Genomic DNA, 16,275 nt, shown 5'->3' on the forward strand with positions numbered 1-16,275 from the left:
AAAACTGACCAGGAAAGGGGTCTCTGGGTGGCTCGGTTGGTTAAGCGTCCAGCTCTTGATTTCGGCTCCTGTCATGATTTCAGGGTCATGAGATCAAGCCCCAAGTTGGGTTCAGCACTGGGCGTGGAGGCTGCTTAAAATTCTCTCCCTCTCCCACAACCCCCTTCACAGGCTTGATCTCTCCTAAAAACAAAACAAAACAAAAACTGACCAGGACAGGCACAAGGCAGAAGAAGGAAAGGGAAGGTTTACACTAGACTGGAATAGGGGTGGACAGGTCGCCAAAGGAAATCTCAGAAAGTAAGCCTCCTTCCTCATGACAACATGGAAGATGGGGCTCTGTGAAGACAGACAAGCTTATCTGAACGCTTCTCACTCAAGTCTGAGAAAACAGATTTCACAGACAGAAAAGTACTGAGGACAAATACGGTGGGAAAAAGAACATAAGAAGCATGAATGATGGCTAACAGGACGAAACAAGGGCTCAGATGGCCTTGGGCGCCTCAGATTTGCCAAAGGAATCAAACTTGAGTCCAGTCCATACTATGGATCCAGCTGCAAAATCTGCAGGAAATGCGGAAGACAGAGCAGAGGGGGTAACTGCACCGGGAGGGCGCATTCTGCCGAATTCAGGCCTTGAGGTTAAATGGCCCAAAGTCCTTGAATGAGTTCCTGGAGCTGATATAACAAATGCCCACAAACTAGGAGTCTTAAAACAATAGAAATTTATTCTCTCCCAGTTCAGGAAGCCCAAAGTTTGAAATCAAGATGGCGACAGGGCTGTTTCCTTCTGGAGGCTCCTGAGGGAGAATCTGCTCCATGCCCGTCTCCCAGCTGCCGGTGACTACGGGCAGTCCTTGGTGTGCCTTGGTTTGTGGACACATCCCTTCGTTCTCTGCCTCTGCTCCTGTATCTCCTCTGCGTGCTCTTCTCCCCTCCTCTTCTAAACTAACTGACCTTGGATTTAGGGCTCATCCTAATCCAAGGTCATCTCCTCTTGAGATCCTTACTTTCATTATTCTGCAAAGACCACTTTTCTAAATGAGGTCAAAGGTCAAAATCAAAGGTCCCAGAGGACATATCTTGTGGGAGGGGCCACCATTCAACCCACTCCACACGCCCAGATAAATCCTAAGGAAAATAAAAGGATGGTTGTGGAACCATAGATCAAAAGAGACTTAAAAGACATACCAGCATTTTCTTTAAATGGGCAAGATGAAACTATCGTTTCTAAAGATGCATATTTAAATGATGAAAGTTTAAAAAACATAAAGGGAAGTAAAGACTAAAAACATCAGGCTGGGGACTCCTGGGTGGCTCAGTCGGTTAAGCGTCTGCCTTTGGCTCAGGCCATGATCCTAGGGTCCTGGGATGGAGTCCCACATTGGGCTCCTTGCTCAGCAGGGAGCCTGCTTCTCTCACTGCCTCTGCCTGCCTCTCTGCCTGCTTGTGTGCACTCTCTCTCTCTCTGACAAATAAATAAAATAAAATCTTCAAAAACATCAGGCTGATGGTTAAGTTTTGGTGGGAGGCCGGGAGCTGTGGTCAGGATGGAGCATCTGAAAGGGACTGCAGGTCGATGTCACAGTTGCCTAAGAAGCCAATTTATAAGGCAAGAGATTGCTAGGTCATGGATGGACGTCTGTGGGAGTTTCTCCAATTGCGTCCTGAGGACTGCCCGCACCCCAATTAGCCTGTTTATAATAAGGCACATCCCTGGGCTCCAGCTGGAGAGGCAGATTCACCAGAGGGGACTGAGAGCCACGCTCTGTGACGAAGCTCATCCCAGATTTATTTAAAAACACAAGGGTCGGCTGGGTGGGTCCGTCCATTAAGCATCCGACTCTTGGTTTCCCCTGAGGTCATGCCCTCCGGGTTGTGGAATCCAGCCCGGAGCTGGGCTCTGCACTCAGTGCAGGATCTGCTTCTGCTTCTGCTCCCCCTCTTCCTCTGCCCCTCCCCATTCACACACACTGTCTCTCAAGATTAAATAAAACCTTCAATAAATAAACAATAAAAACACAAGAGCTCAATCCAAACAGTACCTTCCTGAACAAAGAGCTGAAGACAAGAAACTCGATGCTGATATCTAACCCACAATCTGTAATAACCATAATGGTCGATTTTCTAGGATAAACACCTAGAAATTTTGTTATTAGTGTGGGATGTGGTGATGGCTTATGGACAGGCTCTTCCTAACCAGGAAGAGAAAACGGAGAATATTATTTCTATGTGGGCAACTAACCGAACTGCACTACAAAATCCCTAAATTCTTAAACTAGTCTTCTCCAGACCCTCAAATTTTAAAGCCGTATACTGTAAACCCAATGGCGACCGCGTTTGGAAGAACTGGGATTAGAGGCACAATTTAAACCTCCCACTGTTCCAAAGACTTTCTGGGCTTAGGAGCTGTTCCTTTTGTTTCCTGAGCCTACGGTTTTTCTATCTGAAGATTCAATATCGAATTGCCACAAAACTGTTTAATGGTACTGTTTCTTGGGAATTACTTCTATCGGTCTGAGGGATGCGGGCAAAACTGTATTTTGAAAATGAGGGCTTTTATAATCAGAGAAAGACAATTATCATATGATCTCTCTGATAATGAGGAAGTGGTGATGCAACATGGGGGGTTTGGGGGGGTAGGAGAAGAATCAATGAAACAAGATGAGATTGGGAGGGAGACAAACCATAAGAGACTCTTAATCTCACAAAACAAACTGAGGGTTGCTGGGGGGGAGGGGGGAAGGGGAGGGGGTGGGGCTATGGACATGGGGAAGGTTTGTGCTATGGTGAGTGCTGTGAAGTGTGTAAACCTGGCGATTCACAGACCTGTACCTCTGGGGCTAATAATATATTATATGTTTATTTAAAAATTTAAAAATTACAAAAAAGAAAATGAGGACTTTTAGAGAGGATTAAACATCCAGCTTTATAGATAGATAGATAGATAGAAACATATCTATCTATATAGTATGTGTGTGTGTTTGTGTGTGTACGTGAGTGACTAGGAATTCCGAACTTGTTCCATTAACTGGCAGTATGAGAAGGGGCAGGAGGATGAGAAAGCCCCCCTCAAGGCATTTGGGCACAGGAATGGCAACTCCAGCTGTAGCCAGAATAGGAAATCAGGGGAAGAAGGCCAAGGTCACACAGCTGACTCGGGCTCTCATCCTCTAATACCTGAAGATATTAACCTGGAGGGACTTGTTAAATAAGATTCTTGGGCCCTGACTCAAAGGATTCCAGCTCATTAGGACTGGGGAGAGCTCAGGAACCTGCATTTGGACGAACTCCTGCAACAAGTCTGCAACAAGTCTACTTTGGAAAGTCTTCAGCAGGGGCTCGAGCCCCGGCTGACAATTAGTGTCACTGGTATCCAGCAAGGAATGGTCCCTTGGCAGCAGCACAAAACAACGTGAGTAGCGGCGAAGAGGTTGGAGATTCGGGTAGGCAGGCTAACAGGTTGAATTAGTCCCCCAGGGCTGCCATAATAAATTATCACAAACTGTGTAGCTCAGAACAACAGAAATTTATTCTCTCACCGGTCCAGAGGGCAGAAGTCCTAAATCTGGGTGTCGGCAGGGCTCTGCTTCCGCCACAGGCTCTGTGGAAGATTCTATCCCTTGCCTCTCATGGCTTCTGGTTGCTGCTGGCATTTCTTGACTTGGAGCTGCTCATTCCGGTCTCTGCCTCCACCTTCTCAAAGTCTCTCCTCCTCTGTATCTTTCCACTGGGTGTCTCTTCCAAGGACATTGGTCACTGGATTTATTTGTCGCGGGACTTTGGGCTCGCCCAAAAGGATCTTGAGATTCTTGACTTAATTACATCTGCAAAGATCCTTTTTCCAACTATGTTCACACTATGGGTTCTGGGGGTAAGGATAAAGACATGATTTTTGGAGGGGCCACCATTCAAACCAACTATGCAGGCCCATTTTGTAACAGCTAGCTGCCTGGGCCACTGTCGAAGCAAGAGAAAGGGGGTGCTGATTGGCAAAAGCAGTTTGGCTCTAGTCCAGATCGGTCTGACCTTCCAGAGAAGGATAGGAAGGCTCAGACTTAGGAGCCAGCCAGGAGCCACTGAGATGGGAGTGGGACAGGCAGCAGAGATGACTTTATTTTATTACCCTGAACTTCTGCGTCAGGATTCCGGAATCCCTACTAACCAGAACATGCCAGTGCTCCTACTCTGGGACAAAGCTAAGCTGCGTGGCCAGTGAACATCCAAGGGCAAACGGGAAGATTTGAGGCTGGGAGTCAGATTGGACGACACAGAGCTACAAAGCACAGTCACACAAATAAACAGAATCATAAATAGCTCCCACTTATCGAACGCCTGCTATGCTATACGCCCGGTGCTTAACATTTATTATTGCCTCTTTCATCATGACCTTGTAATATGGGCACTGCAATAGGAGTTCCCAGAGAACATACGAGAAAACAGGCTTTTAGAGATTAAAGTTATGTAACTAGTAAGTGGCTCCAAAGCCCATTATCTTTCTACCAAAACATGCTCCCTGTCCACAAATCAATAGCCTACCTCAAATTTTAGCATCTTATTTTCTGCCGCGAGACCTAAAAGGACAAAACGTTTGCTTTCGACCAAATACCCTACATTAAAAATATAGCTTGGCTAAAGGAGAAGGGTGTCAAAGCTTTCTAAACCAGAATCACCAGTGTGGATCTGGATTGTGTGAACACAGCCCTCTGTGGATGTCATCGTAATCCCTCGCTGGGCGCTCTAGCTGGGATTTTGCATACAGTTCCAAACCCTGGGCTTGTCTCTCATCATAAAAATGCAGGTCCGTCACGACTCCCCCACAACCCTCACTGCCACCACCACAAGCACGCCGCCAGCCATGTACCACAGCGGGTAATATCCACCTAGTGACAGTACTAGGGTTCTTTTCCCACCCATGGTGGAAAGCAGCATCCATGGGACAGAATCAGGGAAACTAATACATTACACCTCTAGTCCAAAAGAATTGATGCCCTCTGAGTACCATCTAATCTGCCCTAAAGAGAGTGTCAGTTTTATGATAGGTGTCAGTAAATGTTTGGGGACTAGGCCACGTGTCCTCAACTAGCCGGCATGCAAGCGCAAAACCTTCCTGAGCCAGAGGCCAGGTTTGACCAGGTAATAGGACTGAAGTATTTAGGAGTCTGAGCCTCCCTCCACTGACCTATCTGTCCAGGCCTTTCATAATACTGAGTATATGCGTTTTTGGAAATTACTATTAATAATAAGAATCATAACCATAATAAAGTTTTGGGTCGGGACACGAAGAATCGCAACCCTCATCACCCCGTGAACACCAGCTTAGCGGCTGTTTTGTACAATTCTCAGCGACTGGAATGGTAAATGACGACTGACACGTACACCTTTCCCCACACTCCTGCAGGGGTCCCTTTTCCTGTGCAGTCTCACAGGGGCAATCTTCGATTTTAAGACCCATGAACAGTTGCATCCATGCAGAAGTCCATTCGGCCATATAGACTTTGGGTGACCACTTATGGTATGCTAAAATTTAAAAAAAAAAAAAAAGTCTTTAAAAATGTTTTGGAATGAGTCTCGATCGCCGCGTTTGCTTTCTGACGGAGAACTTGGTAGGAAACCGAGATTGTCAAGCGCCGGTGTCTGGGCGCGCAGCGTTGGCTGGGAGCAAGACGTCACCGTGCGAAGCGTGCACTTCTTCGGGTTCCTGCCTGGCGGATTAGAAACCCGCAGATCAGCCCTAGGTTAGCCCTGATTAAATGCCCTGGGTGCTCCCGGACCGGGAGGGGTCGGGGGGGAGGGGCATCCGCGGGACTCAAACCAACACTCGAGGTAAGCTTTCGCTCCAGACCTTGCAGAGTTAATTGTCACTTCGACCCCATCCAGGCTCCTAACGAAGCCACCAGGAAGGATCTGGAATGCTAACTCAAGTGGTGCCCGCAATAGCGTCAGCCCAACCTTCTGCCCCCACGATCCCGTCTGCCCACATGCTTCTGTCGATCAGCCTGGGCCTCGGGATCAGCTCTCGCCGCGGCATTGGTTGGAATTCAGGAAAAGAGAAACCCACGATTTAAAGGGCTCCGAGCCCACCTGCCGGGCATCGTCCGCGTGGTCCAACTTGCCTTTGGAACGTATTTGGGAGAACCTCCAGCTCGTGCACATCTACTACACTGACTGGCCAGAGGAAAGAGAATTCCAGCGAGTGTCCCCTTGGTCACCTTGACGATTTCTAAAAGCGAAACTTGCGCTCCAGACCGGATCCTCACTGAGTCTGCGGGGCGCTGAGCGCCTGCCCAGGTCAGCAGCCCCCGCCCGACGCGCGGGCGGGGACCGGGCGGAGCTTGGACAAGGCGTGGTTTTCCGTGGGAGAGAAGGGAAGGCTTGGCCCGACCTCCTAAAAAACCCTGCTCTCCCCCGACCAATCAAGGAGGCCTATGCAAATAGAGCCTCTGTAGCCCCGGTAACCATGATGCACGGTGGCCAACGGAAACCGGCAAGTCGCGGCCCTGCGCCGCGATTGGGAGTTAAGTGAGGAGGCAGCGGCCCAATGGGCTGTGGGAACGGGCCTCGCCGGGTTGGAGGGCGGGGATATGCAAATATGGTTTGAAAAGCCGGCGGGAAATCTGAGTTTCGCGGGAGGACCTTGGCGCGTAAACCGTATCCCTTCATTCATTGTCAGCAGCAGCTTCCTGGAGCCATTTTTCAGCTGCCGGCCGCAGCACCCGGGCTGCCGCCGCCGCCTCGCAATCCGTTGCATCGGCCGCCCCCGACGCCTCCATCCCCCCTCGGGGCCCGATATCCGTGCGGCCGGGACCCTCCTCTCTCCAGAGCCCCGATTATTTTTGGCCCCCGGGGCCCGTGCGGTGCGGAAAAATAAAAAGAAAAGAGAGAGAAGGGGCTCGGAAGCGCCGGGCGGGGAGGAGAGAAGGAGGAGAGACTTGGAAACTCCGACTGCAAATAATAAAGAAATTGAAAACAATACATTAATATACCATAGCAATAAAAAGAGCAGGAGCGAGAGATGAGAAAGGGGATCCAGCCCGCCCTGGAGCAGTACCTGGTGACCGCCGGGGGTGGGGAGGGGGCGGCTGTCGTCGCCGCCGCCGCTGCAGCCTCCATGGACAAAAGGGCACTGCTAGCCAGCCCCGGCTTCCCCGCCGCCGCCGCCGCCGCCGCCGCCCCGGGCGCGTACATCCAGATCCTCACCACGAACACTTCCACCACCTCCTGTACCTCCTCCCTCCACAGCGGCGCCGTCGCCGCCGGCCCCCTCCTCCCCAGTGCCCCCGGCGCGGAGCAGACCGCCGGCAGCCTCCTCTACACCACGCCGCACGGACCCTCCGGCAGAGCCGGGCTGCTGCAGCAGCCACCAGCGCTGGGACGCGGCGGCAGCGACGGCGGCGGCGGCCCTCCGGTAATGCCCTCCCGTTCCCACCGTCCCCAGCCCGGGCGGGAGGTGGGCTCGCAGGGCGCGGGGTGGTGGGCGCGCTGCGGGCCGCCCCGGGACAGCGCGGGGCCGAGCGTCGCGGGCCTCGGCGGCTGCCCCTCCGGCTGGGTTTTATTGTTCGACTTGTGCACTCCCCTCCGCGCCCGGAGGGTCGGGGGGCTCCGCCGGGCGCGCGGGGCGGCGGGGAGCGCGTCGGCGCGGACCACGTCAAACACTCCGAAACTTTTGGCGGCCCCCCCGTTCTTTTCCTGCACTTTTCCCTACCCCCACCCTCCCCTCCCCTCCAACTCGAAGCTTCCTCTTTCTCGGGCGTAGGAAGGGGTCACGCCCCGGATGGAGAAGGGGGTGGGGGAGGGAGTCGTGAACTGGGGAGTGGGGGGACTCTGGGGGCTGGAAACTGGGAGACTGTGGGGGTGATGGCCCCCCGCCGGCCTCGGAGGCCCGTTGGCTGCCGGGGGTCCCCAAAGCGTGCTCGGGGCGCAGGGGCTCTGCCATGCGGCGCTTGACACATTTGGGGATCTGTAACTCCCGGCAACAAAGGGGCTGGGGGAGGCGGAGAGAGGTGGCGAGGGAGGTGGGTCTGGAAGCCGGGTGCGAGCTGGGGCGTGGGCTGTCCGGGGGTGAGGGACTCGCGGCCAGGCGCCCCGGCCTGGGCGCATCCTGGCGGCGTCCGCGGCGGCGCCCGCGTGGCCCGAGCGCCCGGGCCTTCCTCGCCGGGCCCCGGGCCTGCCCTTGACCCGCCTCTCCCCTTGCCCCTTCCTTCCCCGCCCTGTCCCCCTCCCCGCCCCCCGGCGACGGAGGGCGGGGGCAGCCGTGTTCCCGTCCCGCCGCCTGGGTCTGTCCCTCTCCCCGGGACCCGCCGGTGACGTTTCGCACACGTGCGCGGAGGACGCGCCTGTGACTGGGGAGGAGGCGGCGGCGGGAGGGGGCGCTGGAGGGGGAGAGGGGGGCACCCACTTCCTCCTGCTTGCCGGCTCCCTGGCCTGGGACGGTCCCGGCGCCCTCGCACCCGCCCCCGGCACGGCCACCCTCCCTCCGCTCGCCCTAACCACCCCCCCACCCCCCGGCCACGGGCGCCCGCCCTCGCCCGGCGCCGCCGGTCTGTTCGGCCCTCCGGGCCCCCTCTCCAGCCGGCCCCCCCCACCTCCCCCGGAGCCAGGCTGGTTTCGGAAATGCCCTTACAGCAGCAGGTTAGTGACCGGGACGGCTCGGGGGGCTGCGGCCGCCGCGGGGGCACCGGATTCTGTTGGGGGCTGAAGCCGTGGGGGTAGGCGGTTGAGCGGGGTTTTGGAGTGGGAACGGGGGGTTGGGTGCTTGAGGGAAATGAGTAAGCAAGAAAAATCTAACTAAGTAAATGCCCCGGCCTCCGGTTCTAGGAGCCTCGGGCCGGGAGTGTCCGCCCCGGGGGGTGGGTATGGTGTTTACGTGTGTTATTTTCTTAGGGGTCGATGGATGGGCGATCGAGAAGCGGAGGGGGGGCTGCTCGCCAATGGCCGAGTTGAGCTCTGTTTTCTGTCTTGCTTCCCTTGTGCTGGAGGGGGAGGGGGGCGGGTCAGAGGGTAGGGTGTCTGTAGGATTCCCAGGCCACCCGCCGCCCCCTCCCTTTGTCCCTGTAATTTATAAAGCGCCTTTGAGAGATGATTTAGGTCAGTATGCGGCTTCGCTTTTTGTTGATACTAGAAAGAAGTGTGGCCCGGAGCTCTCTCCCCTTTCTCCCTTTCTCTCTCTATCATTCCCCTCCTCCATGCCTCCTGTCTTCACCCTCGTGGTGAGGCTGGGACCCCACGAGGCTAGAAACGAACCCGAGTCGCCTGTGGTTGAGAATACCAGTCGTTGACCTCACCTTGTCTCAGTTCCAAATGGGTGTATTATTATTATTATTATTATTATTTTTTTTTTTTTTTTTTTTTTTTTTTTTTTTTGGAGAATCGGGATTTTGCAGAGCTCTTTAAGGAAGTCAGCACCTAGGCAGCACTTTGGGAAATGAGATGGGCTGTGGAATAATGAAAATTTTGTAATTCCCTTACTCTTTCCAATTTCTCCCATGGTTGGATCCTAACTGCGTTCCAGTCCGGCAGATACTTGCTGAGGATGTGTGATATAGTCTCATATAGTCTCAAAGAAGCTCATCGTTTTTTAGTGACAAGGGTCTGCCAGCAGGGGGGAGATAGAGTGCGGTGCCTGCTCACATACTGTATCCAGGATGCTGGATCTCAGGCACAAGAATATTCCATGCTTTTAGCATCAAGTACTGTTAACTTCGTCTGACCACCTCAACACGTTTTAGCATATTTTTTCAAGCTTACTGACCCCTTACACAGTTCTCCTACTATATCATAAACCTAATCTGAGACAGCCAGCTATTGACATGTTTCTTGGATTGCATTCAGATTTATGGAAGAATAGTTTTGATAAGGAGAAATTATGAGACCACCAGATTGCTGGGTTTTTTGTTTTTGTTTTTGTTTTTTTGAATCTTAGCCTGCTTGTCAAGACTCCAAAACTGTCTAGCCAAACTTACATGTAGTTCATTGTCTTTAAAGTATAAAAATGATCCTGTCTTCCAAGTTATTTCAAAACTTTTACTTTCTTTCCATGAGATTATTACTCCACAGTCAGGAGCGCTGAAGATAAGGTTTGAGTTTCTTATCAAAATTATATTAGACTTTTATTTAAGTCTTGAAATTTTGTTCATCTTCTTTCCCTGAGGCAGAACATAGCTTGGGGATAGCTAAGTGATTGGCTGAGCACAGAAACCATTTAAACACTTTGTGTCCAAGAAGAGGTTGAGAACTCTGTTCTGCTGGCCAGATTTGTAGACCCACCTGGTTCCAATTCTCAAGGATGTGTAACAACTTTTTACAGGAACAGATCCTGTTCCTTTAGTGGGAGAAAATATATGAGTACTCCTTACTAGCTATCTTACTGCTATTATTTACAAGTTTTATGATCTTAGGCAAATCAGTTAATTTCTGCAAAGCTTTCCTCTTCTGTAAAATAGGAACAATAGCAAGGTTTAGACTGAGGTTCTTTTTTCTTTTGAAGGGTTCAGTATGATATGCATGTAAAACTCTTCCCACAGTGCCAGGCAAATAGATATCCAACAAAAACAGCATTCAAAAATGTTATTTCTTTTATAACTTAGAGAAACAGTGCAAGACTTTGCATACATGCCCTTCTTTCCATATGAGAGTAAAAGGGTTGAAAGTTTTCTAAGGTGATATGTAATTAATGATACCGAATTCATTTGGGTTTTTCTTTTTTTTAAGATTTTATTTATTTGACAGAGACCACAAGTAGGCAGAGAGGCAGGCAGAGAGGGGGAAGCAGGCTCCCCGCTGAGCGAGAGCACGATGTGGGGCTCCATCCCAGGACCCTGAGATCATGACCTGAGCTGAAGGCAGAGGTTTAACCCACTGAGCCACCCAGGCGCCCCTCAAGCAGAACCTGGCTCTTGAACCATGGGTAAAACAGGGACATGTCCTTAGGACAGGACTATATAGAGATAGTGTTGAACGGCCTGTACATGTTCTTGTGCCCCGAGCAGTGATCAATTTAGATCAACTCATCCTCACATTTTCGCCGGGCCTCCACCTCTCCCCTGACCCCACGGACCTGCTCCCTTGTGGGTGCCGTCTGTGCCCCCTGGCTTTCAGCTGTCAGCAAGGCCGAGGCGTGCTCTAGGTAACCTCCTTTTCAGCGGGTGGACTATGGGAGATGGGAGCGCTGTCGAGGACCTCAGCCAGAGTGCTATTTCCTAAAGCAGAAGGGGCTTCCTCATTTCCCACCTCTTCTAAAAAAGCAGGTGCAATTTATTTCATCCTCCTTCTAGAAAATTTGGGATCTATTCATGCGAGAGACTAGTAGCCTTTCACATCTGATTTAATTTAATGCAGTCACAGCAGCCTCCTGATTATACTTGGGGAAAGAACCCACAGCACTTGAAATCTCGGTGCGAGAATGGGCAAACCAGAGATGCTATAGCTGGGTCTGCTTTTTCCTGTGCAAGTATGAAAGAAAAACGCCGGGTTCCTGTGGTTCTATACTCAATAATCTTGTTTCTGCTGAGATATATGGTTGGTGCCAAGTTTAAACTAGGAGAGAATTTTTAGTCACTACATACCCCAAAAGGGAAGTTTTAACATAATGCAGTGCCCAGACTTGGGCAGTACAAATAGCTCCTCTATAATCAGTACCAAGGGTGCCCCTCTAATCATCCTCTGAAACAAAGCACCCTTAACTGTGCCACTGTGAGCCAAGGAACCCAAGCTCGCGAACAGGAAAGGATTTTTTTTTTTTCCCTATAAGTCGTCACTTGTGTAACTCTTGGAAGAGTAGATTCTGAGATTAATGTTGTGCCGTGTAAAGCTAACTTGAAAACAGAAAATAATACTCAAAGCTTAGGCGTGAATAAACAGCAGCACCTGGAGATTTAAAGGCTGGAGGGGGGTGGAGGTGGGGGAGTTGCTGTTTTCTCCTTTCTCAGAGATCTCACGCAGTAGTTTTCTTTAACCTTTTGTGTCTTGGGGCGCCGGGGTGGCTCAGTTGGTTAAGCGTCCCACTCTTGATCTCAGCTCAGGTCTTGATCTCCAGGTCGCGCGTTCAGGCCCTGTGTTGGGCTCCACGCTGGGCTGGGCATGGAGCCTACTTTAAAAACAAGACAAATGAAACCTCCTCTGTCTTGATTGCCTTCCCCGAAGGTATCCCACCTGTGCCTTCGACCCCCTTTCCATAGGACTGGGACCCATTTGGCAAAGCTTCAGATATCCATCGTTTTGTTTTTCTGATTTCCCAAGATTTACTTGTCCTCCATCTGTCCCCTTCGCCAGGGTCACCAGCTCCCACTTCTTTGCATCCACCTTGTTTCTCGCTAACGTTGTTGAACCCAAGATGAGAGAAAGCCAGCAATGGGCCTGTGCTCGGGATATCGAGTTCCGTCTCCGTGCGCATGAAACCGCCCCAAAGAGTGCAAAGCGTAGAAGCAGATTTCAGTTCTTATCAGATCCTCTGTTTCCATTTGGTTTTTAAAGAGAGGAACTTTCCTGAATTCTTGGAGGTACTAAGCATGTGGTTTAATGCGTATTTTCATGCTTGTTAGCAGCTTAAAAATAGTGTTTTAGGGACTATATTTACAATTACTAAGAACCATTTTTTTTTTTTTTTTACTAATCATTTTTCATGAGACTAAGAAGGGAAGATAAACTAGGAAAGCAGTAAATATAGGAAACCACTAATGCTATCTCTTTCCTCTGACTCTGATCCGCTCTTTTGGCTTATAGAGTGACTTGGAAAATGTATCTTACGCAAAGAAAAGTTAGACAACAGAAAGCTTAGAAAAGCAACAGCTGAGGTGGGGACAGGAAACCCAGGAGGGGGGTTAATGTCGATGCATAAGGCACAGCGCTTTTCTCTAATAAAAAGGAAATTGGTTCATTTTCTGTTGTCACTTTGGTTTCAAACGCTCCCCCCTACCCCCATAAAGCAGTGTGTCTTGAGAACTCCAGGAATGTACGATTTGCAAGAATGCATTCTTAGCCTTCCCTGGACCTTAACTGGGGGGTCAGTCTTGTGGCCATGGCGGCCACAATCACCTGCAGTATCGCTTTGAACAAGAGGAAATAAAGCCCACTGGCTGCCAGATTGTATCACCAAGGCCATGCCCTTTGCTTTGCTGGAGAGAACCTGAGCAAAGCAGACCATGACTTAGATTTGAGAGCTAAGGCAGGGGTCTGTGCCCACTGGAGGCTGATGGGGAGGATCGACAGCTGATGGGATAGGGAAGGAATGGAAAGGAAACTATGGTTGACCCTTGAACAGTGCGCACACACGCACACGGACACGCACACGCAGTCAGAAATCTGAGTAGAGCTTTCGACTCCTCCCCCCAAAACTTAACTACCAATAGTTAATAACTGATTCCTAGTAACACAGTTTAAGCTTTGCGCAGTGGCAGCATCGTAGCCAGTGCGGTTTATCCAAGGCGCGATTGTTGCTCATTGAAAACTTTTCCCTAATAACACAGTTTACATGGATTTTGCCCGTGTATTACATACAGTGTTAAAATAAGGCCGAGGAAGGAAAATGTTGTTAAGAAAGCCCAAGGAACAGAAAAAGACACTGCAAGCACTGCAAAGAAGAAATAAGTAAAAACTCGTAGAAGTGGACCCTTGTGCTTCAAACCTGGATTGTTCAAGGGTTAACTATAAGTGACTATGGCCCAACTGTCCGGGGCTAGCTGTGGGGTCCAGGGAATATTCTTTCTGATAACGCCACAGTCCCAAAGAATAAGGCTCCAGGTGAGCTCAGGCAACAATCGATGCTTCCCATGGTCTTCGTGCGACTCGTGGCGTTCAGAGCCGTAACGCGACCAGAGTCCTTCTCTGACCCGGTCCCCTTCATTTTGCAGGTGAAGAAATTCAGCCCCAGTGGAGTTCAGTTACTTGCCCAAGGTCACAAGCTAGCTCATGGCCAAGCCAGGACTGAAACTGGAGACTTGAATTCTTAGAGGAAGCCTCATTCACCAAGAAAAAGTTAACGATGTCTCTATGGGAAAAATTGTATAGAGTACATTTTAGGTGGCCTTCAGGAGGGGTTACTTTTTTTTTTTTTTTTGGGTAAACGTGCACATATGGAAGTATCCTTTGAACAGTTGGTCTTGGAGTAACAACTCATTGTCAACTATTCGGAGTAAGCGAAGTGACTTTAGATGTTCAGTGAAAGGGAATTTTTTTAAATGGAAGGAATGACGGACTCTTACAACAACGTGATAGTGTTTTTAAAGCTTTGTTACTGACAAGCGCGTTCTTTGTGTATCTGACATTTCTGGTCTGGAAAGGGGAAACTTGTACAGAGACGAGAAGCTAAGAGGACTTTTGAAAGTTTCTTCAGGGCAGGGGCACCAGATGGCTCTGGTGCTGGAAGTTTCGTCCGGGGCCGTCCACGTCCAGAGTAACTGGACAGGTTTTCGGAGGCGTCCGCTCGGTCACGCGGGACTAGAGGCTCTTCCCGCAGGAGACACTCCTGATTGAACCGAGTGGCTGGTCAGTTAACGCTTTCGGAGGAAGTCCCCATCCCCTAAAACCCAGAACCCGGTTCATTAAAATGTCTTCTTTCACGGGGGGAACTGAGGAAACTTAAAAATAGAATCACTTCAAGTCCTGGAGCCTAAAAGTGAAACCTGATCTGAGGTGAGGCTGTAGTTCATCCCGTCGTTAGGGGCTGGGATCTGTGGCCTGTGTGTCCCCCACAGACCCGCGGGGGCCGCGTGCAGAGATGGCCGAGAGGCCAGGAGTGCTCAGGAGCACCGAGACCGCAGTTCTGCTTGTCAGGGAAACTTTTTCCCAGAAGATATTTTGGTAAACGGAGTCCGTCTTCCAGGCAGGGAGAAGCCGAATGCCCTTGGTCCGCCGGGCCAGCCCATGCCTGGCTGTCCCGGAAGCCTTCTGGCTCCGTGGGCATGCTCTAATTTTCGTGACCCCAGTGGCTGTGGCTCTGGACACTGGGGTCACTGGAAGGGAACTCAGCCCGGAGGGCTCACCCCCTCTGCCCACTGCTGTTTCTGATGCTCCGAGGCTCTAGAGCTAGGAAATCAGAGCTGTAGCCCTGGGGGCCCAAACCCCATCCCCTTTGAGCCCTGCTGGGTCCAGTAGGCCTTAGGAGAGAGGGAGGGGGAGGCTCGTGTGTACCACAGGGTACCCTCACCTTGAATCCAGGCCAGAAGGGAAGGTATGAGGGTCAGATGGTGGAAGCCAGAGCGCCTGGGTTCTCACTCTGGCTCTGCACACCAGCTCTGTGACTTGGGACATAGAACCAACCCCTGCATCTCAGTTTCCTCACCTGTAAAATGGGAAGATCATAGTACCTAGTACAGAGTTCCTAACCCCTGGGGGTTTAGGAAGACTGCATGAGTTTCTATTTGTGAAGTGCTTAGGGCAAGGCCTGGTGCGTGGGTGCGCTGCCGAGATTGTCCCTAGCTACACGGCAGGACCCTGCACAGTCCTTTGTGGCCTGTTTTCTTAACTAGCCCGGTGTTCCCTTAAACCCAGTTACAGCTCTACAAAAGTGGTGACGAGGAGGAGGCGTGATGCGCGGGGCGGTTTTCTCCTGACCTGGTCATTAGGGTCTGTGTCTTTATAAGCCGTGCATCGACTTGGATTGAATAATAAGCTTCTTACTATAAGAGCAGTAATCGTGACTACTCTACTACTATCCTAGTAGCATCATGACGAAAATCTTCATTTCTCCAATTAAATGTGTTAATAAAGTTGCTCTGCTAACATGAATTGCGCCGTGAGCGTGATTTCGCTTCTGCACGGTAAGCCATGGCTTGAGACTGAATGGCAAAAATCGGGGGTCTGAGCACCGCGGACCCCGGCCAGCGTGGAGGCCCTGTCCGGTGGCGGGGGGAGGGCCGCATTGCTCTCCAGAGTCAGGCAGCCTGCCCTCTGGGCCTCCCTGTCCCCTCCCCAGCTCGCTCTCACCCCTCACCTCTCCCTCTGGCAGGCTTCTAGAAGGATGCCAGTATTGAGCCTTCCCTGGCTGCTCCTGTGACTTACCAGGTTAATTGCAACCTTTTTTCCCCCCGGCGTTTGAGGTCCAGTGAAATCTCGCCTTTCCCGTTCTGCCTCCCGGCTGGCCCCGCACAGCGTTTCAGCTGGCTGCAGGGTCCCCTCGGGTGCCTTCGTCTGCTCGTGGGTTCCGTGTCCTCCCAGTCCACCCCGCTTCTCTGCTGCCCTCGTGCCCTGCGGCCCCAGGAAACCGGTCGATGGCGTCGTCCCCACAGTGCCTACCACCCCGTAGACCCAGATTGCGGTGACGCGTTTGCAGTGGACACT

General features: G+C 51.4%; 1 protein-coding gene, 1 long non-coding RNA gene and 1 pseudogene across 3 annotated transcripts in view; 2 read left to right on the forward strand and 1 right to left on the reverse strand.

Annotated features, from left to right (window-relative positions):
* Positions 1-3,514: 3,514 nt before the first annotated feature.
* LOC132017637 (uncharacterized) lies at positions 3,515-7,140 on the reverse strand. Its single transcript, XR_009404348.1, has 2 exons — positions 7,052-7,140; positions 3,515-6,945 (listed from the first exon to the last, which is right to left on the reverse strand). It is a non-coding gene; the product is annotated as an uncharacterized LOC132017637 (long non-coding RNA).
* Positions 6,938-16,275, forward strand: part of E2F3 (E2F transcription factor 3) — a 74,598-nt gene continuing 65,260 nt past the window's right edge. The window contains exon 1 of one of the 2 annotated variants that reach the window (XM_059399527.1): positions 6,938-7,408. In XM_059399527.1, the coding sequence (XP_059255510.1) occupies positions 7,016-7,408 (393 nt within the window). In that variant the 5' untranslated portion in view covers positions 6,938-7,015. Of the gene's footprint in view, positions 7,409-8,235; positions 8,632-16,275 lie in introns of those variants that run through there. The other variant, XM_059399528.1, reaches the window with a different exon arrangement.
* On the forward strand, positions 13,377-13,507 carry LOC132018797 (U4 spliceosomal RNA; annotated as a pseudogene).

The sequence above is a fragment of the Mustela nigripes genome, chromosome 5 (genome assembly GCF_022355385.1).
Source record: "Mustela nigripes isolate SB6536 chromosome 5, MUSNIG.SB6536, whole genome shotgun sequence".
Lineage (NCBI taxonomy): Eukaryota > Metazoa > Chordata > Mammalia > Carnivora > Mustelidae > Mustela > Mustela nigripes.